At 46.6% G+C, this 26797-nt stretch overlaps 1 protein-coding gene across 3 annotated transcripts; it reads right to left on the bottom strand.

Moving 5' to 3' along the window:
* Positions 1-308: 308 nt before the first annotated feature.
* On the bottom strand, positions 309-26771 carry POLD3 (DNA polymerase delta 3, accessory subunit). 3 transcript variants are annotated; one of them, XM_084306175.1, is made up of 12 exons: positions 26588-26771; positions 25273-25328; positions 23257-23359; positions 20900-20939; positions 19170-19302; positions 16165-16429; positions 14759-14831; positions 12242-12404; positions 10868-10980; positions 5677-5777; positions 4861-4942; positions 309-1614 (listed from the first exon to the last, which is right to left on the bottom strand). In XM_084306175.1, exons 1-12 carry the CDS (start codon positions 26645-26647, stop codon positions 1409-1411), a joined length of 1395 nt encoding a protein of 464 aa, XP_084162301.1. In that variant the 5' UTR covers positions 26648-26771; the 3' UTR covers positions 309-1408. The 3 variants fall into 3 exon arrangements, with proteins under 3 accessions (XP_084162301.1, XP_084162303.1, XP_084162302.1); XM_084306177.1 differs by lacking the exon at positions 23257-23359 and having other exon boundaries at positions 26588-26668; XM_084306176.1 differs by lacking the exon at positions 26588-26771 and having other exon boundaries at positions 25269-25328.
* Positions 26772-26797: the final 26 nt, after the last annotated feature.

The following is a 26797-nucleotide window of genomic DNA, read 5'->3' as shown; positions in this document are numbered from 1 at the left end:
GCACCTGAAGGCGTTCCTTCCTTGCTTCAAACCCTTCAGACTTGCTCTGCCTTTGTGCCAACCACAAATGCCCTAAATACCAACCTGCAAGCACATCTCAACACACACACACTGCTCTACCACCACCCAGAAGTGACCACCGCTGACAGCAGTTGCCCACATGAAAGCCCTCAGCAGGCCAAGCTTCAGAAGTGCTGAGCATCCCTCCTCTGGAAAAAAAAAAAAAAAAAAAAAAAAAAAAGGGGCCTTTTATAAGATAGTCTATAAAATTTAGCACCAAAAAAGCAGAAGGCAGCCAAAAGGAGAAGTTATTTCTGACCGACAGGACTGCAGTGCTTTATTCACCTCCAATAACTTTTTTTTTTTTTTCTCAGAACCATTTGCTGCGACGCTTCCTCCAGCAGGCAGCTGACTGGATGTCCTAGAAAACAACTCTTGGGGTGTCTGGTTTGTGCCTGTTAAAAATAAAAAAAAAACAAACCTGCAGCAGGGAAAGCAAACGAAAAAGCTGCGTGTGGTTCTTCACAGACAAGGACACCTGCCTGGGGTTATCGGAAGAGCCCTCTGAACACTGTCCCCTTTGACTCGTTGACTTTCAAGGTTAAAGAGGCAGTTGCTTTCCCAATACCAGCAAAGCCTTCCCCCAGTTCCACTGGAGCCAATTGTGTGGGAAGCCTAAGATGTTTTTGCAGAGACAGAGCACCAACAGTGTCCTCGTCTATAATTAGGCATCTGAGCAATTTACAGAGGATATGTTCAAGGAAGAAAAGAGTAAGAGCGTTTTATATGCCCTGCTTTGTCCAAAAACGGATTATGAAAGGCAGAGCAAGAACTATTTTACCGGTCTTAGGGGGAAAATTAAATTCATTTCATTCGGTTCAAGCTGAAGCAGATGTTCAATATTCGTATGTGTGTGCCTGAAGACCTGCTACATTGCAGCCTCTAACCAACACGAAGATTTAGATCGATCTGGAGAGCTGGGAATGTAAAAACAGGGGGAAAAAAAAAAAAATGATTCCAGAGCTTGACTCCTCGTTCAGTCAATCTACCACTCGTGGAACAGGCCTTCAGCACTGAGCTGGTAAAAAGCCCTATTAAAAAATAAAATGTCATGGAAGTAGCTGAAGAGTCCTTCAAGAGTTCATTCTAGATTTTCCATCTAGGTGGTGATTTTCATACAGCTTAGTAAAGAGGGCTGAGTTATTGCAGTAACAGATAAAACTTTTTTGTTTTTTTTTTTTTTTTCCAATACAAAATCTAGTCCAGAGGGCTTACTTACACAGTAAGCAAGATATCTTACTTAACACAAGATTGCATGTTGTCCTCCTCCAGTGCAGCAGCTTTCAGTAAGCCACTCAAAACGAGCACAGCTCCCAAGCTGCCAAAGGGACCAAGGAAAAGAACGAGTTCATTTCTTCTGAAAAAATCCCATGATGGAGACCTGCTTGTTGGCTCTGCCGGCGGTGGCTGCCCCTTTCTTCGGGTTCTTCTTTTCTTCCTTTGGTTCTTTCTTGACAGGCGGTGCAGGTTGTTTGGGCGCAGCTGGAGGCTTGGTCTTGGCGAAGTCATCCTCGCTGTCGGTACAGGACTCGCTCTCGTAAACCTTCTCCGTCACTGATTAAAAGAGAAGAAGAACAAATGGAGATGGTTAAGCCTGCGAATTGAAGAGCAGCGACCTCCTCCCTGCAGTTCTCCCTCTGTATTTCTAGGAACAAGAGTTCTGGGTTCGAGGAGTACATGCCAGGTACAGGGGCCAAGCCCAACGCTCGAGGTTACGTGCTAGATCCAGATGAGTGGGCTGGTTTTCTGTCAGGCTGCATCCCTTCTTTCTTAAATGTAAGAGAGGCTAACGACCCGGGAGCATTAACATCATCCTGCTCTTTCAAAACGTCTTGTTTTCTTACAGATGTTCATTCATGGGCTGTACGTACACCTTAGCCAGCAGCAGCCCAAGGCTCCACATTGGGAAGCACTCAAGAGGACAATTCCTGTTCCAAATATATTAAAATGTTGCCCTCTTCTAGAAACGAGGGCTGACTGTGCTGAAAAAACACAGCTAAAGCAGGTCCCTAGCAGGTCCCTACCATCAATTCGTCTTGCCACAGGTTGACAAGCAGCTACCCGAAAGTGATGAATCTGAACGAAATCAAAATCTTTAGTTTGGCATCAGAGGATGGGACGATCAAAACCCATCATTCTGACTTGGTCTGACTTCAGCAGGAGCCCAAGCAATCAGAAAGATTGTCCAGACTTTAATTGTCCAGACTTTAGGGCAAGGCAACCCAGAGGAGATCTTCTCCTCCCTCTCCTGCGCTGTGTGCAGATGGTTGGGGAAAAATGAAGCCATCTCTGAGGTGAGAAAAGGAGCACGACACTCAGGTGGCAGCTCCTTTCTCCGCAGACAGGCAACAGAAGAAATCCCTTAGCAATAAAACCAAACTCATCACCAACATCAAGGGGTGTTAATGAATGGGACTGCTGGCTCATTACTGTCAGCATCCCACGAGGGAAAGCTAAGAGACAGAAACCAGCACTCGCTGAGCTGCAACTGGAGTCGGCTCCACTGACGAAAGCCATTATTAGATACTAGTAAACGTTGTATCAGCCTTCCCAGCACTGCTCTGGTATTCTTCTAGTAAACCATTCTTCTTTAGCAACTGTCCTCGTTTATACACACGTCTTAACGCCTCTTCTTCTGGGAAATTAGCTCTCAGTTGCATTAATGCATCAAATCACGCAGGGTTTTCGACGTCATCGGACGGGAAAGAGGACTGGTATGAAATCCTGCTCCTCGCTGGTAGTGGGTGCTCAAATGGGGACTATAAATCCAAGCTAAAACTTCCCCTCCAGAGGTAACTGGCTTTTCAGGGAGCAGTTTTTAACAGACTGCCGGCCAGTTGTTGAGCTTTAAAAAGTTATGGCATTGTCACCCTGGTGGCAACTGTTGGTAACACGAGGCATGTGCTTAATCCCCTCCAATTACAACACAATCTATCTTAGATTAACTTTCTTTACTGAGATTGCGACTGAACTTAAAAATTCTGTATTTGTGGCAGCCACAGGCATGCAAATGTAAAACAAATTTGCCTGCAACGCCGTAGACATACTCCAGGATTGAAGTCCGTGTGGACTTCAGGCTTTAGAAGGTGCAAGGTAGAAATGCTTTAGCTTAAACCTCACTAATTCCCCTCCACAGCAGACTAAGAAGATGCACTCGCTTGTATCCCTGCTGATGCATGGTGACCTGCCTCATGTTAAACTCCACGGATACTTTAATTGCTCAATTTCCCTCAGGGCTAATCCCTGAATTAGTTTTGCTTTTTGACACCAATTTCTTACTGTTGCAGCTCTTGTGAAAATGATCACTTCAAGTCACGGAAAAATACGAGGTGCAGCCTAACCCTAACGTCAGGATTTAACAGCTCTGTAGCCCTTGTTTAAAATAAAAAGGGCATCATGGAGAGGAAAAAAAAAATGTATTTCCAAGAAGAACAACAATTTATATTAGCCTGGGAGATTTGCAAGTTATCTAGCCTTCAGATGATTAGGTTTGTGCCCGGAAAGGGCGTGTAGAGGAGGGGAGAAGCTGGACAATAACCAGACAGCAATTTCTGCCCAACAGACTGGGAAGTGGTGAGTTTTCAGTCCAGGAGGCAGAATCTTCTCCCTGCCCAGTCCCTCAGCATCCCAGCTGCATCCCTCTCACCTTCCCAGGGGTGTCTCCCTGAGGCACAACAGGGGCTTGGGTTTCCCTTTTCAAAAAATGGGAGTGGATATGAAGTGTAAAACCAAAGGTCTGGCCTTCACAAGGGACTGCTAAACCTCTGGGGCTGGGAGAAGAGGTTGCTGAGCACCAGCTTTGTTTCTTTAAAGGAGATGAATAAAACTAAGAGGAAACTTAAGATACAACTATACAGACAGGTGCAAACAGGCTGGCTCATGCAGCTCCAGATCTGGACCAAGCAGCCCTGCGTCTCTCCACATTTGTGCACAAGAAACCTGCACCATGGCAAGAGGGCTTCCAGAACTGGCTGAACTCCCTCGACATTTACTCGGATCATGAAGGCTGCAGAATGTGAAGCATCTCATACAGTTTAGCTGACAACAGCACTGCAAAGAAACGTATTTCAGCCTCTTAAAATTTTAAAACCTTTAAAAAAAAACACACCAAACACATTCTGATCTCCTACAGCTCTTCTGCAGTGTGAGGATAGAGAGGAGGAAAGAGCACGGTGGTGTTACATGTCACATGAGGAAGCAGCGTCCAGTCAGGCTGGAATTTGAAGCCTCTGGCTCTTGGTACTCTTGTAAGAACTCTCTTCCCCTTCAGAGAGCAGAACCATCCTTATCACAAACAGAAACCCTCTTCTAGGATTTAAACCCCGGCTTGTTCCTTGTTTATCTGGGATACTTGAAATTTATACTAACATTATCAAGCTGTGTTGCACAAGCCCTGTATTTATCCTCAAAAGATAAGTGGGGAAAAAAAAAAACAACAAACTTATCCCAGATAGAATTTATCCCAAAATTTAGACTTCTCTCTGCATCATCTTTAAAAGCTTTTATCTTTGGGAAGGAGAGCAAATGAAGGAGGTGCTCACGCTGGCAGGAGGGAAAGGAGAAGAACTGGAAGAAAAATCTGTGAATAATCAAAAAGAATTAGGATTCAAGCACAGTTTCATAAACCCCTACCAGGCCTTCACCAAAATGGTGAATTATTGAGGCTGGGAGCATGAGGTAGAAGCAAAATAAAGTGATATTGTGAACCTCTTCCTCGGCCTGGGAGCGGCTGACCTGCAAAAACCTTCAACACAACCGCAATAAAAATTAGCCTCACTGATGTGTGTGGGACAGTCTTACCCATGCAGCCTTCTTCTTCGTCAACAAACATTTTGGATTTCAGCACCCGCTTCCGTTTCCTCTTCTTCCCTCCAGCTGAAACCTGAAGGACATTGCAGTACCGTGAGAAATCAGGAGTTAAATTCCCGTGCACAGACTCGGGTCATAAAAGCATCAACCCCAAGGGTTTCTCTAACCAAGCTGAGCACGATTTGTAAATTCTGTCCCTTCTCTGGATATTGCAGTCTAAGTTTTATTAATGCCACAATCCCCCCCATCCTACCAGGACAAATTTTAGGGAGGCAGAACAACTTAAATCAGATTGCAACCTTCCCTGTCTGCCAGCCCTGGGGGCACATTCCTCTCCTGGGGCATGTGACGTTTTTGAAATGCGTTTACTTGTGTGAGGAGGTGGCACTGGGCTTGTTTCATCATTCCTCTGAATAATGAGGAAATAACAAGGTGTGCAAGGTATCAGGACACGTGCTGTGATGAACAGCTGCACTTCCAGTAACTCTACGTGTAAATTTTAAGCTCAGAGGTTGACTTCTTGCCAACCACAGCCCACCGGCCTTACGCAGCAGCTTCTCTGTGATACAAGGTTGAACGCCGAGGCTCTCTGGTTTCATTTCTGGCCCTGCCTCGACTCCTGAGGCCAAGATTTAGAAGGAAGGGGGTCCAAATGTGAGCAGCAATTCATAGAACCATTAGCAGGGTAAGAGAGAAGAAAACCGAGCTATGTCAGCAGAAAAACCAAACCTTCAATAAAGTTCTGTTCTAGAAAATAAACACAATTGTGAACTTGACACTCTTTCAAGCTGGATAAAACGCTCTTACCTCACTGGATGCAGGCTCCAACTCAGTCTTCAGAGCAGGTGCTGGAGGTGGTGGAGATGGAGCTCTCTCTTCCTCAGGTGAGGGAGACAGCGGGACGTTGACTAAGAAGGACAGAGGAACATCTTGATAGCACACTGCTCTAAGATCCCCCTGTGGCTACCGTTGCCTCAGATCATCTATTTAACCCTGAGTAGTTGCCTGCAACCTGTATTTAGCTCGAGGTTTACAACTTGTAACTTAGATTTGTTTAGTTCAGGTCAGGACACCGAGTTCCAAGCCTCCAGCCTGGCAGCTCACCCGGCACAGAGGTGCTACGTGCTGTGGTTCCCACAGAAAGGATGCTGGAGGGTGAAAGGGAAAGGACGGGAGAAGGGCGTTTTTGGGAAGCCACCATCAGCTCCACTAAGCAAAACGTGAAAAAAAAAAGCACAGAAATTTGAATGGTTTAACCATGTATGTCAGTCATTCATTAAAGAGAGGGATCATTACTTGTTTAGAGATTAGACGAGTGAGGGTTAAGACTACGTATTCCCAAATCCCTTAGTCTCTCTACCTCTCTGCCACTGGGAGAGCAGAGCCACTGCTTCACAATCAAGGCTACAAAACCCAAACGATCGATGCTATTAGCTTGAAACTACCTCGGTCCGATAATTAAGTGCAACACTACCCACCCTAGAAGATTTTCAGGGACACCCAGCCCCTGATTTGAGGAAAAAAAACACCAACAGAAATGAAAAACCACAACCAAACCACCCCCAAAAAAGAAGTCCAGTCATCATCTCCGTTCCGTCTCATGCTGCAGATTGATGCAGTGACCAAAACCCTGGAATCCAACACCAAAAACTGACCACAGTGGTCGAGGCCCAGCTCTGGAAGCTCTCAGGCAGTGTCAGCAGGGCCTCGGTGAGTCTAGCAGGGTGTAGGAAAGCTGGGGTCACTCCTCCGTGGGGCTGGCAGGAGGACGGAGCTGTGACAGCAAAACAAACTCGGTGCAGGGCGAGGAGGGAGAAGGAGCAGCACCTTGCACCCCGCAGCAGGCTCCACGACTAATTTCAGTGATTTTAACAAATCCTCTCCAGGCCCAAGAGCAAAACACAGCCACGCAGGCCCTCAGCCGTGGGGGAGAGCTGGGAACGTGGGGGAAGAAACTCCTCAGCTGACCTATTGCTTAACAATAACAACGCTGCTGCTGGCCGGGAGGACAGAGTGCCTGCTTGGCTTCTCCTCCCGCTCTGCTGGCCGTGGCCCCGCATTCATGCTGTCGTCGTAACACGAATTCTGGATCTGTAGCTGTCCCAGCCGATTAGGTCAGTGTGAAGAGTTATGACTGTGCCAGGCGTGCGGCCAACTGACCTTCGTAGGTTAAGAAGGGCTCAAGCGAAACAGTGGTTGGCTGCCAACGCCAAATAATAAATTACATTCTTCAAACGAGGGCTCAGCCTCCTAACTACTTCAGTAAGCGAGGCAGAGAAATGCAAACAGAGCGGGATAACATGACTCGGTATTTCACCTTGCTCCAGAGGGCCGGCTCTGGCAGCTCGGCGAAGATAAAAACTAAACAACGGGGCTGCTCGAAGGTGCGAACTGCTGGGGCAGCCTGCGAGGAGCTGCGGGGAGCTCAAAATGCTCAATATTTATCCCAGTCTCACAGCAACTGCAGGCTGAAGCGCCCCGAGGCTGCGCAGCACCGAACCTGCTTCGTGGACTTACCCAAGCTGATCACAAATTATTTTAAAGAGGGCTGAAAACCAGGCTGGGAAAAATCCTGCCAGCTCTGCTCGATAGCAGAGCCTGCTAAGGGACCTTCCGTGGGTCAACTCGGCTCTTCTTGCTCGGGAGAAATTTGTTTTTTTAAATTTTTTTAGCCTCTTTAGAATGAGTTGCCCCAGCTTTGGCAGGCAGAAGGCACATCCTTCCCACGGCAGCGTGTTTCAGGCCGCCACGGAGCTCCATCTCTGTTGCTTTATTATCCTCCCCTAGCCAGCACAGCCCTCTGACATGTGATAACTCCTGAGTCAACCCCGAGCTGCTGCCCACAGTTTACTCAACAGCAACAGCTGCGTGAAATGGATACAAGTTGGGCAATTGGATGTACCAAAGATGTAAATCCTGGCTTTGTTTGGTTTGCTCTGACCCTGCCTGGAAAAACTGTGAGAAGCTTTAGTGCTTCTGCTGTGGCTCTCCGAAACTGATAGAGTTTGTAGGTCACCCTGCCACTGAAATCACCCTCCAAAGTGGCTGTAAAACACTTGTCAACACTACGAAAGTCTGCTTGTGTTGGTATAGCTGGGGCTGCCAAAACCTCCTGTCCTCTGTGGACACACTTGTGTAGTTTATTCTGGCACTGGGAGTAAAACAACCTGCAGTGACTAAGGCACCCTCAAACCAATATAACTTTTTAATGAAAAAAAAAAATAAAAAATCATTTAAATGGAGATGATTGTGCCTTGTGGCCTCTCTGCATTTTCACCTCGGTACAACGTGCTGACACTCGGGTAAGAAGAGTTTATTTGGGGCTAATTTCGGTGCATTAATTGCAGGCTAAGACGGAACAGCTCAAACGACTTGCCCTGAGAGCTGTGCACGGGTTGTACAGACCCGGATTCAAACCCACAGAGCGTCCCTGCGACCAGAGGAGGTCGGCAGGCTCGATGTGTCAGTGGGAGCAGCAGCTCGGCTCTTTGCCTCTGGTAACTGTCCTGGACAGTTTGGATTCCCATCTTGCACGATTAAAACTCACCCCTCGATTGTCTGTGGGTGAATTCTGCGGGTGCTGGATGAACCAAGCCCTGGCTGGCAGCGGTTTCCAAATGCTCCTGATTAAAACTGCCCCTGCTCTCCGGAGAAACCTCGTTCCAATCCTTCCAAGGGTAAAAGCTCTCAAAGTCCAGCTGCTGTACGTTTTTTAAAAGTTGTTCTACCCAGCTTACGTCTTTATACTCGATTAGAGGATGTAATATTGCCTACATTGTCGATTTGGCTCCAGTCTGAGCATTTCAAAGAATCCCAGCCTATCTTCTTTCGTCCAGATGGATTTAGGAGGGCAAGCAACCAAAGCACTCAACGCAGACCTAATCAGGGTGGTTTAGGCAGTCATTAGCTTAAAAAGAACGATGGAAACTCTCTCATTTCTAATCTTTCCCTTTTGAAAGAGGGAGCAGCACAAAGCTAATCCGTGTAATACACAAATTTGCATACACAGGCTATGATTTGCATAAATTTACAATTCTAACGTGTAGCACAAAGCCATTTCTCGACATAATGGAAAGAACAAAGAGGGCTATGACGCAGGAGGAGCACGAGCAGTGACAAGAAAATCCTCCAAATGGAAAGCCAAATTTTCTGCGTACGTCTCCAGTAGGTTAAAAATGGGCAAAACATAAACCTACTCTCCCCACGGAGGAGCGGGTAGGGAAGCCTTCTTGCACTGTTTTTGATGACTGAAGCTACAGAGAGAGCGAGGTTAATAAGGTAACCAGGCCCCCAACCTGACCAGATCCCTGGTTTCTGATTGCAAAACCAGGTAACTCAAGCTTGAGAGCATAAATGAACCGAAGGAGAATGACTAAGAGCATTTGGTGTGTGCACAGAGTCTCACACCATGAAATAAATGAAAACACGAGGCATTAACTAGTCAGCATATGCTAACGTAACACAGGTATTCAAAAAGAGACCAGAGAGCTGTGATATTCAAAACCAGCAACTTCTGGCAGCAAAAAGAAAGCCAAACCAACAAGCTTTCATCCTTCAAACAACGGCCTCCCCTGCTCGTCCCTACCACGTGCCTGGAACAAAGGATTCGTTGCTGCCTGCTCGCTAGCAGAGAACTGATGAGCTGAGAGATTCCAGCCCGGCACGGAGCAGCGCTTCAAGTGGCTGAAGCGGGCTGATTTCCATCTTCCCTCTTCACAGCAAAACAACGCAGCTCGTCAGTCGGCTGGGTGATGAGTAAATGGAAAGACCAGATAATAGCTGACAAACATTTAAAGAACTAAATACCAGAGAGCGTGGGCATACGTCGTTTTTATGGCTAAACAGGGAGCCGCACACAGGAATGTGATGAAATTAAGACCGATGGTGAAGAACGGCTTCCTGAGAGATTTATCATTCTGTGGAATAGTTCGAGTAGAAGTGACGGATGCCTGATGACACAGATCACTTGAAATTATGCCGGGCGAGAGAGAAACCATGAAAATAGGCCTAAGGTGGCATGGAGGCTGCTACGACGCCCAACAGGATTCGCATCCCTAACTTTTATTACAGATTCTCTTCACCTCGTGGTTATTTCTCGTGGGCTTGCCACACTGAGCAAGCAAACAGCTTCTGTTCTCCTGCTGGAGTCTCATCCCTTCCCTAGTGCAACCTCTGAGCTGTTTCACCTTTTTGCTGAAGCTCTACACTATCCTGGTGGTTTCAATTACTTGTCCATAATGATCTCCAAATTCTTCTCCCGATCAGCTCGTTGGATGACTGCTCCACTTAGCACGTATTCCCTAGCTCGGCTCCCAACTTGTTTTCCAGTTATCTACGTTGAACGGCATTTGTCACCTCAATTATCCAAATTCTTTGGAATCTGGCTCTGCTGTTCCTCATTATAAGCCCAAATTTTGCGACGTTCTGGGCACCCTGCTCCTATCATAGCCAACAGCCACCGAGGAGATGCGGAGTCGCATCGGATATGGCTCAACTGTTTGCCTCCAGTTTCTCTATTCTCTTTTTTTTTTTTTTTTTTGGAAGTCTTGCTTCCAATGCTGTCATCTTCCAAACCATTTCTATAAACAGACCGAATAAAGATACTAAAAATGACCCCGAGAACGGGGAGGGTCACTTTGCAAGTGTTTACTCACTAAATCAACTGGTTACGACCAGCACCACAACTCCGAAAGGCGTGGTATCTTTCACAGGAGATTCGAGAACCTCCTTTGCACACACGTCAGGGTGACTGGCAGCACACTTGGTGAGGAGACGGCCAGATCTGAGCTAAGCTAAGACAAAGACTGAATGACTGAGGCATCTCAATGGTATGCTGAAGTGCACGCCGCACAAGGAAAGCAGAAAACTCGAGCTACAGCCATTTGCACGGTCCTTAGTGCTCTGAACTCTTCCCTCGGCCCCTGACCAACAGCCTCGGAGAGAAATGTTATCAAAATCAGGCCTGACCTATGTGTCTGGTTGTTTACACGCCTTTTACCTTCCTCATCGCTGCTGTCAGACTCAAGTTGTTTGATTCGCTTCCTCTTTTTCTTCTGGTTTTCGGGTTCTCTTTCCTCCTCGTTATCCGACTTGTCCAACCTCTTCATTTTACTGCCACAAAGAAATGAGGAGAAGAAAAAGGGAATGAAAACATGCTATCCCTCGCGTGTGTGTGTGTGAAAATGTTGCACGCATTTAAACAAGTATGTTCCTGATAGAATTACTGCTAGCAAGGAAATCAAACACCTCTGTACCTCTCAGAAACATATGAGCATCACATAAGCTGAAGTATGCTTACCTATACAATCAGATATAAGCGCAAGAGCATTTTCAAGCCTCTCAACCTTACCCATATCCAGTTCTCCAAAACAAGGAGGACTTCTTTAGCCCCTCTGCAGTTCAGTTTTTGCCCGGCACCTCACCTAGCTTGGCCACAGCAAGCTGGCAAGAGCACATTCCTGATCTTGTCTCTCTAGCTCAGGCTCCCAAACACCAATGTCCCCAACAGCATCGTTCAGAAGCTCTTTTGACAGACTGCTCGCCACTGACTGCCTATGAGGTAGTGTCTCAGAATCCTGGAGCCATTTTTAAAGACTACTGGAAAAATAAAATAGCTTCTTTCTTTTGACTGTTGGCGAGACGCGTCAGACTAACAAGCCTGGAGGCTAAAGGCCCACGTATCCTCACGGAGCTGGTACAGCTTTTTGGGTAAGACTATCAATAAGCACCAGCTGCGATGGTGGGCTGGGCGGTGCGCTTACCTCTCCGGTTAAAAACGGATCGAGATCACCAATTAATTACTCCCAGGCCACCAGAGAGCCATCAGACCGTAATGATTTTTTGTCTCTGTCAGTTTGGGTTGGATTAAACACAAAGGGCTGAACTGAAAATTCCCTCGGAGTCGCAGCCCAAAGTAAACCGGCGGCATTGAAAGCAGCAGCACATTAGCTATGGAAATCAACAAGCAGAACTTTGTGTGCTGGGAGCTGTGTACATACAAGCTTGGGAATATGCTACCCTTCCCTGCAGCACAGGTGCTCCTGCCAGCCCCCACAGATTGCCTGGGGGGTCCACGCTAAGCCTGCTCACAGCACGAGGTTGTCTCACGAAACGCCACCCCCGTCCCGCTGAGGAGTACCTGGACTGCGTCCCTCCCCGTTTGGGATGGCACAAATGGCCCTGAGGCACCTACAGCACTCCGTGGAAAAGAAATATTGAGAAAGAATTCTAAGAAAGGTAATTTTAGGCGCATTTAGTGCAATTTAGTAGCTGAAAACAGCACGTAAGCCAGCATCATATGACTAGCCAGCTTCGTGCAGGCCATCAACACACAGGTTAAGAGCTTACAGGGACCCTGAACTGTCTGACCCACCTTTTCTTGTCCTTTTGTTGAGTTTTAGCAGGCTCTGTTTTCCTCCCAGGTTTCTCTACGACAGCGTTAGGGGATGACTCTGGTTGCGCTACAGGAACTGAAGTCTTGACTACTTCTTTTTCTTCCTTTGGCTGCTCGGGCACGGAGTTGACTTTGAGTTTATCTGTGAATAAACCAGTAAAAAAAAGAACACTGGGCATTCAGTACAAATGACAACTTAAAAAGGGGTTGGTTAAGCAGAACAATGCACCAAGAGCACCAACAACGCTACAGATGATGTGTAAAAGCATTAAGGGATCTGCACTGACCAAGCTATGTTACATATGAAAGAAGGGCACGTTTACATCTCCAGCTGATTTACTGGTTTGCTTCCGTTGTTCCTGATGGCACAGCCCGAACACACCGCGAGCCAGGTGTGCTGCAGCAGCTCATAAATTCTGCAGAGAAGGCTCGGAGGCGATGGCAGAAGCTTGCCTGGTCTCCAGGATCTAAGGCACCACACCAGGATCGCGAGCCCACCTTCTACACATCCCCCTTGGCATACCACCACATCCACCTTTATTGCCTTCCAAATCAGTTTTAATCAAGCATTGAAAAGTCCAGAAACAGCAGAATTGAGACTGATGAACAGCAACGAGAGCTGCGCGCGGCCTCCATAAGGTTAGAGCCCACAATCAGTATTTTTAGTAACGTAGCAGCTTGTCTCTTCCCTAACTCCAACCAAGAACCAGCCCCTTTTGCCTACACAGCACCACACACAAGGACAACTCCGCTGCAAAGCCTCAATCGAGTACCAGAAGAGAGAGATCGGGGGGAGTGGTCATCAAATAATAGATTTATCAACCTGATAGGCGGTGCTGTTAGCACAGGCAGAGACGATTTAGAAATCTGGATCATCCCAAGCATGAGATGCCTGGGTGAAGCATTGATCAGCGAGACCAACTACACTGTCAGCAGGAACAGAGGCTGCTGAGAGGGCTACGAGACTGCTGAGAGGGCTACAGGACTGCTGAGAGGGCTACGGGACTTCTTGCCAACACCTTTCTGACCCCGCCTGGCAAACAGGCTGGCTGCTTCACCGAGCAAGGGAAAACAGCTCAGAAGGAAGAAGTTGAATGACAGCTATCGTATTTATGATCAATAGCGCAGAGCTGAAGGACCCAATTACTGTTAAACTCAGGACTTTCTGGCAGCGGTGAGATCTTTGAAGCCAGGAGAGACAGATCAACGTGCAGGGAATAAATCTTCCTCCTGGAATCACCCTGTATTTTCTATACATGTAATCATTTCCAGTTCTGCTCAATTTGCTCCCTCCCTGCAGTCACCAAGCAAGTTTCAGCTCCCTGAGAGGGCTGAGCAGAGGACTGAGACCCATGGGAAGTCACAGAAACTCATCCAAAGCTTTCTTTTATTGCCACTATGTTATCTTTAGCAGGCAATTTCAATTTCCTGGGTTTTTAGAATACGAACTTTGGTCTAGGGCTCCTCTCAGATCTTAAGAATTTAACGGAGATAATTGTAATGCCTGCCCTTAGATTTGAGTCCTACGCTGAAAGCATCCTCAGCGAGTGTGGTTTCAACAAAGCAGGAGCTTGAAGATGTCCAGCAGAGCTGCCCCCTGTGTGTTCTCTGACAACTGTATCCCACAGACTTTAACAGTTGGTTCATAGAGAGTGAATTTTGCCGTTTGCTCTCACCCAGTAACTCTTTGAATTCTCTAGTGCTTTTTGTAACAGCATCTTCAAATAATTTCCAATGTGTATTCAAAAGATTCTGCATCTTTTCCTTAGACTTGGACGATTTCAGCTGGAAGTGGCCTCCAGAGGCCATCTATTCCAACCCCTCCTCAGAGGGGAAGCCCACCCCTCACTTTTCTATGCTGCTCATTAGCTCTTCACTTTGCAGTAATTAACTCTAAACCTAACTATAGACTCCTCAGTGGTTTGTGATGAAAAGCAAGCACCATTAACATGCTCTGCCTAACAGGTTTTGGCACACGCTTCACCAATAGCTAATCTTCCAGCCAAAAGTACTCACTTTAAATCAGATTTCTTCTGCACTAAAAATCCTTCCTGGGTTAGTCTGCACAAACACGTCATTTTAATTGATCTCCACCCAGCAAGCTTGTTGTCTGAAAAATTCCACTTACAACTTTTCTACTTTTCTCTAATTTTTGCCTTAAGAGCTGCATACAAAAAAATAAAAAAAAATTAACCCCTCTGAGTTCAAATGAATAACCTTAAGAAAAGAAGGGATGTAAAGGAAATCCAGCAAGCCTCATGTCTTGAAGTTCGGGGGGAATGGAGGGGAAAGTTCTACTCCCTGATCTCTGTTCATGCCTCCCCATCACAGCTGCATAGCAAGACACCTGATAGCACTGATTATTTTTAATTGTTACTTAGTGGAAAAAAATTGATTTTCTGTGTCCCTCAGGACTTTTGTTTTTTTTAAACTACAGAGGACTGGTCCCTGACCACAATGGTTTCTGAAAACTGATGCAGGTTATAAAGCACTTACTCATGGCAGCTTTTCCAAAGAAGTTGTTCATTATGTTGCCCTTTGCCGGTGGTTTGCTGCTTACTGCAGACACCTGGAAGCAAACAGAGGTGTAACCACAGGAATTATTCATGAAACAGAGCCCTCGAAACGCACAGCACTGCTTCTGGACAAACAAAATAAATACGTATAATTAGCTGACTAGTCGGTGTCTTGGATTTCAACATCTGTTTGGGAGAACTTGAAAATGCTAGATAATACGTGGATTGAAAGTCTGCGAGCAAGTTAGTTACCACCCCTTAAGCTAGGCCTTCAAATCTAACCTAGGTCACATTCCCATGTGATGGCTGACAGCGTTACTGAAATAAGTGGTTGGGATTTGGGTCAGTTCCCAGTAAAGAACTGTTCTTTTTACAAAATATCAGTGCCTCAATTCACAGTAACCGACAGGGGAAAGAACACAGGTTGGCCAAACCATGAAGACTTTATCCAGCTACTCTGGCACATACGCTGTTCTGCTGAGCAGTTTGCAAAAAAATAAAATAAAATAAAATAAAAAAATCACTGCTCGATTCCATTACTAGAGCCACCACCAAAATGAAAAATCACACACAAAAAAGAAAGCCTGAAAGCTTGGCCTCTTAATCCCATTTATTTTCATGCAAAAAAGGCAACCAGACACTAAACTTTCCAAAGCATTCAGACAAGCACGTTTCGGCAGTTCTCAATTCACTATAAAAATCAGAAAAACGAACCAAAATGTACTCAATTGTTATATAAAAAAAAGGCTAAACCGTATACAGAGAACATTACCACTTTAATACCCATTTACTGGCCAATCTGCTCTAAAAACACTCGTACTGATTAAAATTAAAACACAGCCCTGTGCTGGAAAAAACAGCAGCTGGGAAGATAAACATTTTAGTCTCGCACAGGTCAGGCTCTGAAACCTCCCTCGCAGACCAAGTTTAAACACCTTGATACTTTTAAGACCTGGGCTTCTCACATTTCACTTATTGCTCAAAACAAATCCTTTTAAGCACAATAGAGAGCGCGAGATCCTCCACTGCTGTATATATTGGCATCACTGAAGACAATGGAACAATTGTCTCAATAATGCAGCTATGCTGGTTTATACTAGCTGGAGATCTGGCTCAAGGAGGAACGTCAAAGTGTCAAAGGCACGGCAGCTACACTTCTGCGGCGAGGTCAAGAGCGTGGCACAACGCTCTCCCCTCTGATGACAGGAGGCACGACTGCACTATACGGTTAAACGCTTACAAGAGTGCTGCCTGAGCGCTCCCAGGGGACAGCAAATTTAGCACTAGAGGCGCTGGATGAAGCCACGCTGCGGCTGGTTAAGGTTAGTGAGGTTGAATAAGCACAAAGCCCGAGGCTGTTAACCCGAAGGGTCTGAGGTAACTTACACCTGGGGCCTCCTTAGGCTCTGCTTTGGTTTCTTTACTCGTGTCCTGGGCTTTGGAAGCGGCTTTGGCTGCGAACAGCCCCATGATGCCCTTGGGCTGCTGCGAGCTCTGCTTGGTGGCCGAGGGACCGTGGCCGTTGACCGTGGGCACGCTGGCAGCACCCGTGTCACTCGGTGGCTGGGCACCCGCCTGCGCCGACGTCTGTGCTTGAGAAACCTCGGCGGGCGTCCTGGGGACGGCGGCAGCGCAGTGAATGGCACTAAACCTGTGCGACGGAGTGAGAAATTTAATTAGCCTTTTAACTTCTTAGTTTTCACCTCGGCTTCCTCCCCAGCAGCGCCGTACTTCGCTGGTTCTGCCTTCTCCTGTTATGGGGGAAAAAAAAAAAAAAAAAGAGCAATTTAATTTGTGCATGGGGACAAGAAAGAAAGGCTGGCGCTGAAGGAAAGCGATGGAGACCTCGACTGAAAAGATCAGCTGAACCTGTCAGCAAGAGCCAGAGCATTCAAATGCAAAACAAGCTGTTGGGATTTCGTGGAGGGGGGGAGCCCATCTCCACACCCAGGGTGGGGATGGAGAGAACTGCATTTTATTCCTAAACTGGTTACACTCTCCAAAGCTTACAGCGTGAATAGTGTTGCTGTCTGAAGATCTAAAACGTTCACAACTTTCAGATGCTTTGACAGGGTCCACTCTTGCTGCAGCAAGCAGCTGCAACCTCACCAGCCAGGTAAGTAAATTACAACTGCGAGTAAACTACTCACAGGGCTCAGAAGACATCCACGACATTCAGTGACTTAACTATATAAAGGCATTTTCATGGAGTCACTGGTAGGCAGAGACGCATCTCAGCTTGCAGCAGTCTGAAACGTGATTGTTGGGGAATACTGAGATACAAGAATGAAACGATGTGCTCACAGCTACAAGACAATTCGCTGAGAGTCAGGAATAGCTGTACCCAAAAATAACCGAATTCTGCTCCCCACTGTGCAAATCACAGGCGAGGCTTTCCAGATTTCCTACAGAAATGCCACAAAAGAGCACAGACTCACGCCTTCCAAGCCAGTGAATTGCATAGCGTAATTTTTATTTGCGTAAGAAATAAATCAGTTTTCTGCCAATTAATCGCCGTGCCTGGGCATTAGCAGCTCAACATGCAGCCTGCTTGTGCGCGGGTCAGAAACCGAAATGGATCAGCAAACAACACCTCTGCAGCAGCAATCCCTCAACATCCAAACCTTTAATGGAAGGAGAGGAGGCACTGAAGGGGAATATTCCTGCTTTCCTTTCTACTTGCAGCCTGTTCTCAACACGGTCAACACAGCATGCTAAATGGCCCTCGCTCCAGCTCCACAGACACTCGTGAGCAACTCCACCAACTCCCCAAATTACAATTAATTCATTTTTTGTCACTGTCTGTAATGATGGTGCAGTTAGCACACGCAAACCTTCCACATCCCAGGCCTCTGGGAATTTACCTTGCCCTACTGCTGCTGCGCGGCTACAACCTGTGGGCTCGATCCAAAATTGACTGAATAATCGCTGGAAAAACAAGCAATGTTTGGACTGGGCTCTGCAAGCAAGGAGCTGCTTCCGCTTGGAAAGCTGACGTTGGTGACATGCATCAAAGCCCGTTGTTTATCCCAGTACAGCTCGCCACCTCCTCCGTCTTCACAGCATAAGAGGTCCCATACAGACGCAGAAGAGAATTAAGATCCTTGCCCCAGAGCTTCGGAGATATATGGACTGAGAGGGAACCAGAAGAAGCCAGGAGGTTCTGTTTGCTGTAAACATGCACATAGGCAGACCTCTGTCTCGCGCAGGTACTGCGGGGATCTTGTCCCGGCTGTAAGAGGCGATTCACGTCGCTGACAAGTCCCAGGGAGAGGGAACGTGGTCGGTTTGGACGTAGTTCAGCCAGGCCACAAATGAAGAAGCTGCCTTTTTCTCAGTTTGCTTGGGAAACACCGCTCCAAATCCAGCCAGAGAATTAAAGGTAGGCTTCAGAAAGCGATTTCAGAATTGTCTAAACCTTCTGGGTGTACAAATCTGAAAGGCAGGCTCCTCTGAGGCACGAGTATCACCACGCAGGGGTGCCTTAGCACAAACAGCAAGGAAACTACAGCCAAAGAAACAGCACACATCTTCCCTGAAGCTGGGTTTCCTAGCTCTTACTGCGGTATTGACATTCGTATTTGAAATACAGCTTCGAGAACATTATTTTCCCAACCACCCTCTTGTAAGGCAGCTATGTTTCTACTCCTCTATTCTATACTCTTCCTGTGACACAGCATTCAGGCATCCCGCTTCTAAAGCAGATTGGTCACGGCACCGTACGTACTGATTGCATCAAGACGAAGCCGTCAGGGGGGAAACACACATAAATGAAAAGCCCCAGCAGCCAGGCACCACTCAGAGAGCAAATCAATGCTCTCTGGAGACCGAAGTCCCTCTGAATTCTAAGACAACCTTTCTCTATTTCGACCCTTGTGCTGCTTGGTCTGTTTACACTCCAGGCTCTTATCTGAAATACGGAGAGCGGGTTTCTGAAAGTCATCTTTTAGAGGTGGAAGAGACCAGTGGATGAAGACACAGGCTCACAGAACAGAAGGCAAGCTCAGGTTAGTGCTTTCCTGAACGCATCGCTCGTGTCTTTGTACGTCTGTTTCGATTTACTCTTCCTGCATGACAGGGAACTGGATAAAAACGATCATGATTCAGCGTGGCCTGGAGATAAGAAAAATGTTTCTAGCCTTCAGACAAGAAAAGTACTGGAACACTGCTGGAGTAAGAGAGCAAGCGAACCGACCGTAAGCTGGAGATAGCTCAGTTTATAAAACAACGATACAATTTATTGTCTAGGGACGGGTCTGGCATGACTTCTTCTAGCTTTCTAAAAATTCAGGCATGTCTGGTAACCGCTGACTCCTGCTGAAGCGCACTGTGTAACAACATCTCAATCTCCAACCACGGAGCGTAAGAAGCAAAACCGAGCCATAACTCACTTGCTGCAGTCGTGCAGGTTTGTTTTGACAATGTCATAGTCGGTGTTGTAGAGCGGCCCGCTGTCTTTGAGCAAGGCTTTCTGGATGCTGTAAACGTGCACGCTTGCAATCGTGGCCAGTTTAGACTTCATTGCTGCGAGGGGAAAAAGAAGAGAAGTCCCGTTAGCACAGCTTTTAGAGAAGCAGGGGGCAACTTTCAGTATTAGGCTCTGCCTCTGATGAACACTGACAGTCCGTCCCCGTGACAGCAAGGACCTGCAAATTAAATCATCTAATTGTACTTCTTCTAATGATCACTAACTGAGAATTCAAGGTCGCAGACTCCACGAGCCTGTCAAATGTGTTTTCTACTGTACACACCTGGTCTTTACACAACTGAATTAAGACCAATCTCTTAGTGTTTACCTAAAAATATCCAGTGTCTGGGATTCAGAACATCCTATATGACTACCTAAGGCTGAGGAAGAAAATAGATGGCGATACCTCAACCCTGCTGCAACTGCTCCCCGTGCCACTGAAGCAGCACCTGCTGTTACAGCTAGTGTTGCAGTGTTTTCTTTCATAAGCTGCTGAAATCAATGTTTTATCTCCTCTATGCTGTTTAGGCTGCAATCCCCTTGAGGCAAGAGCTGTTCTTTAGGAACTCTTTGTTCACGGCTCGTATCGCTCTTTCCACACAGCCCTGGGTTGAGGCAGAGCTTCCAGGCACTGCAAAAACACACACGGCAATCATTTCTTGGGGCCATTCCTAGACTACGCAGCCCTGCTCCCAACACAGACCTCAGCCTCTTCCAAATCTCAGTCATACCCCTGGCCTCCCTTCTAGCACAAAAACCACGAACAACCCTTTCCTCCACGGCAAAGCAGAACTTTACGCAGCGCGCATAATTCAACGAGCATGACAGGCAGTAGTTGCACTGCTTGACAGTCTGCTGCCCTGATGAAGACAACTCAGCTAGAAATCCGCTTCAGGTTCGCTTTCAAAAAGGAAAATATCACGAGTCTTTCAAAGTTAGTTCATTAATATCGATGGTAAAGGTCACGACAAATGCCACAGTACGTTCTGAAATGCCAGAGATGTTACTTGAAAGTGATGAGGAGCCTGCAGATGTGTTTCAGTTGCTACAGGTCGGATCTCATTAGCAGGACCAGACGTGGAAACAGACAATAAAACGACTGACAATACAAAGGGAGCAGTTTGGGAAGCAGTGTTGCAGAAGTGAGTTTTGCTGTTTTCTTGTTGTTTTGATTTTTTTTGAACATTTTTTTCCCGTGAAAACAAATACCTCAGACAAAAGTGGCAATGTTCTCACGGGATATTAAATTAGTATTGAGATCTTGCATTTAATCAATAACAAGAATCATCTCTTCCAGTGTCCTTGGAAGCCTGAAGGCTCCCAGTTGGTCTAAAATGCCGTGAGACATTGCTGTGCCCTGCTCCTTTACTGCTGCCTTTAAGGAGGAGCCGTCTGTCAAGTGGCAGGGAGTTGGAAAAGAATCCCTGTCGACTCAAATGTGCAACCCAGAAATCAGACCCAAATCACAAGCCTGTAAAGTTACCCAGCTGTTGGCTCAGACACTCAAAATTCTGAGAAAAAGCTAGTACAAAAAGTACACACCTGAAGCCGACAGCTTGACTAAGCATTTATGTGCAGATGGCAAGTTCTGAGCTTTACTCACTTTGCTGTTCTTTCAAAGAAAAAAAAGCATAATTTTCACGATCTGCTTACCTTCCAGCTTATCCTCTCTCACTACTGCAACCTTGTGGCACTGTAAAAAAAAATAAATTTTATTAATCTTAATCTTAAATCTTGAAAAGATCTGTTGTAAGACTAATATTTTCGGTTATCTATTGAATGAGAAAGCCTGCAGACTGTAGGTGCAGCTTCGCAGAACTCTGCCAACGCCTTTAAACCACCCTCAGCAGTTCGTTTTCCCAGCTGTATCTTCCTGCTTTCCTACTGCACTGCTTCACAGATAAGAAGAAACGCTCAGTCCTCCGCTCCTGACACCAGGAGATGAGATATGGACGAAAGGAGAACAAAACAATTGTGCAGCACAGCTGAGAAAAGCAAAAGAACGCAGCTGGAGACCGACTGCTGGAAAGCTGATGCAGTAGCCGCATATATTAAGACTGGCTACGACATTTAACATAGCATTATCTGGCACAGACAGGGCAAAAGAGAAGCAAGATGCAATGAAAAAGATAAGCAATTAATTTAACAGCCAAAAACGAATGTTTCCGGAAATGTGCTCTACAGCCTGCACTTTTTTCCAGTCTTCGAGGACCGGACCTGCTCTCTGACATTCAACAGGCTGCAGTGAGTACAGAGAGCATCCAAAACAGACAAGCTGGACAAAATCCATCCATCAATTGTGTGTTTAACTGATACCAGGCTATCCAGCAGAAGAACAAGAGACAAGAAACTGCAGGCAACCTGAAAAAATAAAGAAAAATCAGCAGTCTTGGTCCCCCACTGAGGCTTTATAAAGTGGCAAGCACATAGCAGTGCTTAAGCCCCGAGGAGAATTCTTTCTGACAGATTTCTAGCCCTGTCTCCCGACAGACAGCTCTTGGAGTTGAATCCACAGCCTTGTGGCTACCCCTACTGACAGCAGAAAGAAATGCAGGGTGCCCAGCAGGCACTGGGTTGGATCTGAAGCACTCTCATCGGTTTCCTCCCCATAATTGACTTGTGCCAGATGTTACCCATCAGCTACTCCAATGCCTGCACATCTTCTGGAAGCATTTTCCAGATTTTCCAGCTCCGGGTAGCCCTCAGGCACCCAGTCTTGGGAGCACTGAATTTGCATTGCTCCATCTCCGCCCCTAAAACTACTGCTGCTGCAGGTCATCCTTCTTAGAAGTCACTGGGGCTGTGTAGGGTTCAAAACCAAGATATTTAAAAATGAGGTGGGGAGGAAGAAAAAGTGACCTTTATGCATTTACCTTAGTAAATCTTTCTTGTTTTAAAAGTGCTGCTAAGACTGAGTACAAAAAAAAATAATAAAAACAACTGTATCCTGCATATCCTATGTCAGAATTCACTTATTCCTATTATTAAGTTTGCCCTAAGGTGTTTAAAAACTGCGTGTTTATGAACTTCTCACCTACTCTAGTGAGCCAAGAGCCCCTACCTCGTTGTTTCCAAAAGAAACCAGGGGAAAAATACGTTAAACTCAAGCTGTAGGTTGGACACCATTGGTACAGCTTTAAAAAAAATAAATAAATTTCATTGTATGGAGCTCACACAATGGAGAATTACCTTCATTTTCAGGCAAATTTGGAGATGTAAAGAGAGTATCCTATGCCTGTGAATCAATTACTTAGAAAAACTGAAAAAGATGGTGGCTGTTTCTCTCCCCCGTCTGCTGACAAAAGCCAGGGCACCCTGAGATGGACTAATCCTAAATGAAGACTGTGGATTGCATTTTAAAAGATATTTGGGTTCCTAAAGGTATGAATAGACACCTGGTGGAATATTGAAAGCACTTAGTGTTCATCTTATTAAACTCTTATGAGAGAAAAGGGGAGCAGGCAACCAATTCGCTCATTTTCTTTAAAAAAACCCTCCTGGAGTACCTACCTGAAATTATGAATGACATTTTTGAAAATCTGACAAGCAGGAATGAGAAACAATAAATACATTGACTACAAGGAGTTAATGTATTTATTTGCTCTGCTTAGCAAGCCAAATTATTTTTGAGTACAAAACGTTTTTTCTCTTGTACACCATGATAAGTAGTTACCTTATTTAACAAGACAACTTTAACTGAATTCCAAGCTCTCTCCAAACACGACTTAGCACACTTCTACTCCACAGGAGATCCTGGAAAATGGATTAGCTGATCTCACAAGGGACCTTCCGGACTATTTTCTAAAATCTGTTGTCTGGTCATAACAACAGGGTAGAGAGATAGGATTCTTAAGATTGAGAGAGTCTTAATTTGATAAATTAAATTGATAAATTCAATCCTTAAATTGATAAATTCTTAAGTTCAGCTTCAGACCCAAAGGTTACAAAAGGTGAGAAAACAAGGCAAGAACAAGCAGCTCTGAGACACCTTCGAGAAATAAAACACTCACAACGTGTCCATTCTGGATGGTGTTTCCTGCTACTAAGTAGGTGACGTGAAGCTGAGCTCCTGAGTTCTCCTTTCGTTTCCTCTCTACGTAATCATACAGCATCCTGCACAAAACAAACCAGTGTTAATTACCTTGAAAGGAATGAGCTCATCACCACCCTGTCTGTGAAGCTTATGTAAAAAGAGCAGAGCTAATCTGACATGGAAACTTTTTACATAAACGTGGTTATTTTAACCAGGATTAAATTAACCTCATGGGGTCGCCTTCCTCCCTTGCCACCCTGAAGAATCCCACAGTCCAACAGCAACATTAACCAAAGGTGAAACGAATTCGAGCTCTCAAAACTTTAACAGATGGTTGCAGATTGTCTCAAATCCCTGTTCCAAAGTTTCCCCTCGAGAAATGCTTTTACAACCCAGCATTACGAACCACCTGACAAAGGAGCTGGGAATTTTGGTGCTTGAGGACACTGCCAGGTGCACACATCCAATCCCAAACATAACCGTGGACACGGTGATCAGCAGCAAGAGGAAAGAGCGTGACCAGTGCTGAGGAGATTGAGCTGAGAATCAAGCTTCCAACTCCCACCAATACCAGTGGTGTACGAAGAGTGTCCCAGGTACAATATCTGATGGAGATACCTGAAGATCCTCACTGCTACAGAGTGCCCAAAGCCCCAAAGCCCCATCCAGCTTGGCCTTAAACACCTCCAGGGCTGGGGCACCCCCAGCTCCTCTAGGAACCTGTTCCAGTGCCTCACCACCTTCTGAGGCAAGAATTTCCTTCTTGTGTCTAATCTAAACCCCAATTCCCTCAGCCTGTTTCTGCAGGAGAGCTGCTCCAGCCCCTGAGCATCTTTGCAGACTCCTCTGAACCTGATCCCTGACCACTGGGACAACGTTTCTGTATTCTTCCCAGTCTCTCTGTTCTCACTTCCACCTTCTGTGAGCCTCCTTTTCCTGTCTGAGCTTGGCCAGGAGCTCTTTGCTCATCCATGCAGGCCCCCTGGCATTTTTGCCTGACTCTCTCTTTGTTGGGATGCATCGAAGCTGAGCTCGGAGGAGGTGATCCTTGAATATTAAGCAGGTTTCTTGGTCCCTCTGTCCTCCAGGGTTTTGTCTTGTGGTATTCTACCAAGCAGATCCCTGAGGAAGCCAGAGTCTTCTCTCCCAAAGCCCAGGGTAGAGAGCTTGCTGTGCTCCTTCCTTGCTGCCCTCAGGATCCTAAATGGCTCCATGTCGTGGTCACTGCAGCCCTGGTTGCATCGGCTCCTCTATCTCTTGGAGGAGGAAGCTGCCAGCAGTGCATTCCTGGAGCCTCCTGCACTGAAAATCAAACCTTCCTGGTTGAAACCTCCCAAATGAGGCTCAGGGCTTGTGATTATGAGGTTCACTGACAACCAGGGGACGTCCTCTCCTCGCTTCCCCTGCCCGTCCTTCCCACAGAGCCCGTGTCCTTCCATCCCAGGACACAGGAGCCATCCCACCCAGGTCTGCACCAGCAGCGAAGCACACTGCAGCACCCGTCACCTAAATTGTCCAACACACACTGAGGAAAGAGACCCATCTTTCAGCACATTAGATGCCCAAGCTGATGTTCAAGCAGTTAGGACAAAACAGCTGAAGCTACACCACAAACGTTCCTTTAGGTCCCAGCTCTGGGTGGGAACAAGGAGAAAAAGGATTTATATTATGGGACCTGACGTGCTCATGCGACCTTTAGATCCTTAACTCTGCTTAGCCCTACCTGGCTGTGTAAAAACAACCCCAGAATCCTTGAGAGCTCATACTTTGTTTAATGGAATATTTTAAAAGGTTGCAGTAATTTTTATTCCCCCAAATATACCCAAAGTTACACATTTAAGCAAAATTTGGAGAAGCAAACGATGTTCTGACGGTACAGCTGATTCCCCATCATCCAGAGAGATCCTTTTCATATGTTAACCACAGGCAGGGAAACAGTAATAGCAAGGCTCTGACACAAAAGCAAACACTTGCAGGATATACCAATACCTACTGTTTAGCCTGGTTGACGTGAACTTTTAAAGTATAGCTCAGCCATTTGTATGTCACCTGGAAAAGAAAAAAAAAGAAGAAAAAAAACTTTAAGAAAACCTCACTCTTTTGACTGTTAAACCTCACACATCCTCCCGAGGGTAAGTCGAACCCTTTAAGACCCCCTTCCCCAGGAAACCCACCACAAAACCTGTTAGAAGTGAGAGCATGTGGACACCCCCCCTCCTTCTGGGCTGCACTGAATAGATTTAACCCCCAAGATCTGAACGATCTCCCGACCCTAAAAGGTGCATTTTTATGACTACATTTTAACAGGTGTGTTTCTGTGAATACCTTTTTGAACTGCCACTGCACAGACAAAGCCATTCAGTGCTCAGCTTCACAACTGAGAAGGAACTGGAACAGCACAACACCTGGCTGTGAGAAGCACTCGCTGCTCACCCCAAACCACCGAGGACTTCCCAAATTTCCCCGTCACAAGGGACCGGGGATCTCTGGCTGCACCACAGCCCTCCAGGAGCCAGCAGCTCCATAACTTGCTGCTCTATTTGAACAGGGCACATCCTTATACCTCCTTCTCCTCCCTTTCTGCCTTCTTTTTTACATCAAACCTCAGGCTAGGGCCTCTCCTGCCTCAAGCACAACTGTTAATTGAGTTGTTGTTAGTCTACCACTTTATGGAAATAAATTATAATGACAGAGGCAGCTCGTGTTAGGACAAATCCTTTGACAGCCGCAAGGATGTGGCAACTTTACTGGATGGGTTTCCAGGCTAAGTTTTTATTTTGAAATAAAACCAGACACACTTGGGTACTGTGTTTCTGAACCTTCCTACAAGTAACAAGGCTTCAAGATGCTACAGGTGATAAATGGCAATTGTTTTTAGGCTGACCCGGCAGTAGCTGAAAGGGTGGGCAGGGCCGCCTCAATCCCTTCCTGGTTCCAGGCACTCCTCTGAGTTTTATTTTTTGAGGTAAAATTTTGCTGTCACCACAGCGATTTGGGTTTGTTTGTGGAGAAAAAAAAAACAGGTTATGGCGGATAAGGAGGCTGGGGAGAGCTGCTTTTCCTGTGATGGGAATAATGCCATCACTAACTCCCTTCAGAGACACTAAACTATTACAGGGGGTGAAAAAAAAATGATTAAAAAAAGCATTTTTGGCCCCGTACGAGTGGAAATCAGCACTCATGGCAACCTGTGGAGCGGCGACCTGTGGAAAAACTCCGCCACCACCCCCTCCACCGGCAGATATTCGGCTGGGGGAGCTGAAACAGGGCACGGAGGGGCCCCCCCAGCCGCAGGTATCGGGACTCACCACGCGGTTCTGGTCGGTGACGAACTCGTCGATGTTCTCCAGGTACAGCTCGTCCTCCATGGCGGCCGGATGAGGGCCGGCCCCTTCCCCGCGCCCTTCCCGCGCACCTCAGCGCTGAGGCGGCCGGGCCGCCGCCATGGCAACGCGACGGCAGCCGCGCGGGGACAGCAACATGGCGCCGGGCGCGGAGGCGCCGGGAGGGGCTTGGGG

This window comes from Netta rufina (genome assembly GCF_964035555.1).
Source record: "Netta rufina genome assembly, chromosome: 1".
Taxonomy (NCBI): Eukaryota; Metazoa; Chordata; class Aves; order Anseriformes; family Anatidae; genus Netta; species Netta rufina.
This window is presented reverse-complemented; position numbering and strand designations above follow the sequence as displayed.

Bases quoted from the DNA above. Each gene is read 5' to 3' on its own strand.
- POLD3 (XM_084306175.1), bottom strand. From the start codon at position 26,647: ATGGAGGACGAGCTGTACCTGGAGAACATCGACGAGTTCGTCACCGAC. The intron at 19,303-20,899 runs GTAAGCAGATCG...TTCCCCTCGCAG, and splicing joins GAGAGAGGATAAGCTGGAAG to CAATGAAGTCTAAACTGGCC. The intron at 16,430-19,169 runs GTGAGTTATGGC...TCCGTCGCACAG, and splicing joins AACCTGCACGACTGCAGCAA to GTTTAGTGCCATTCACTGCG.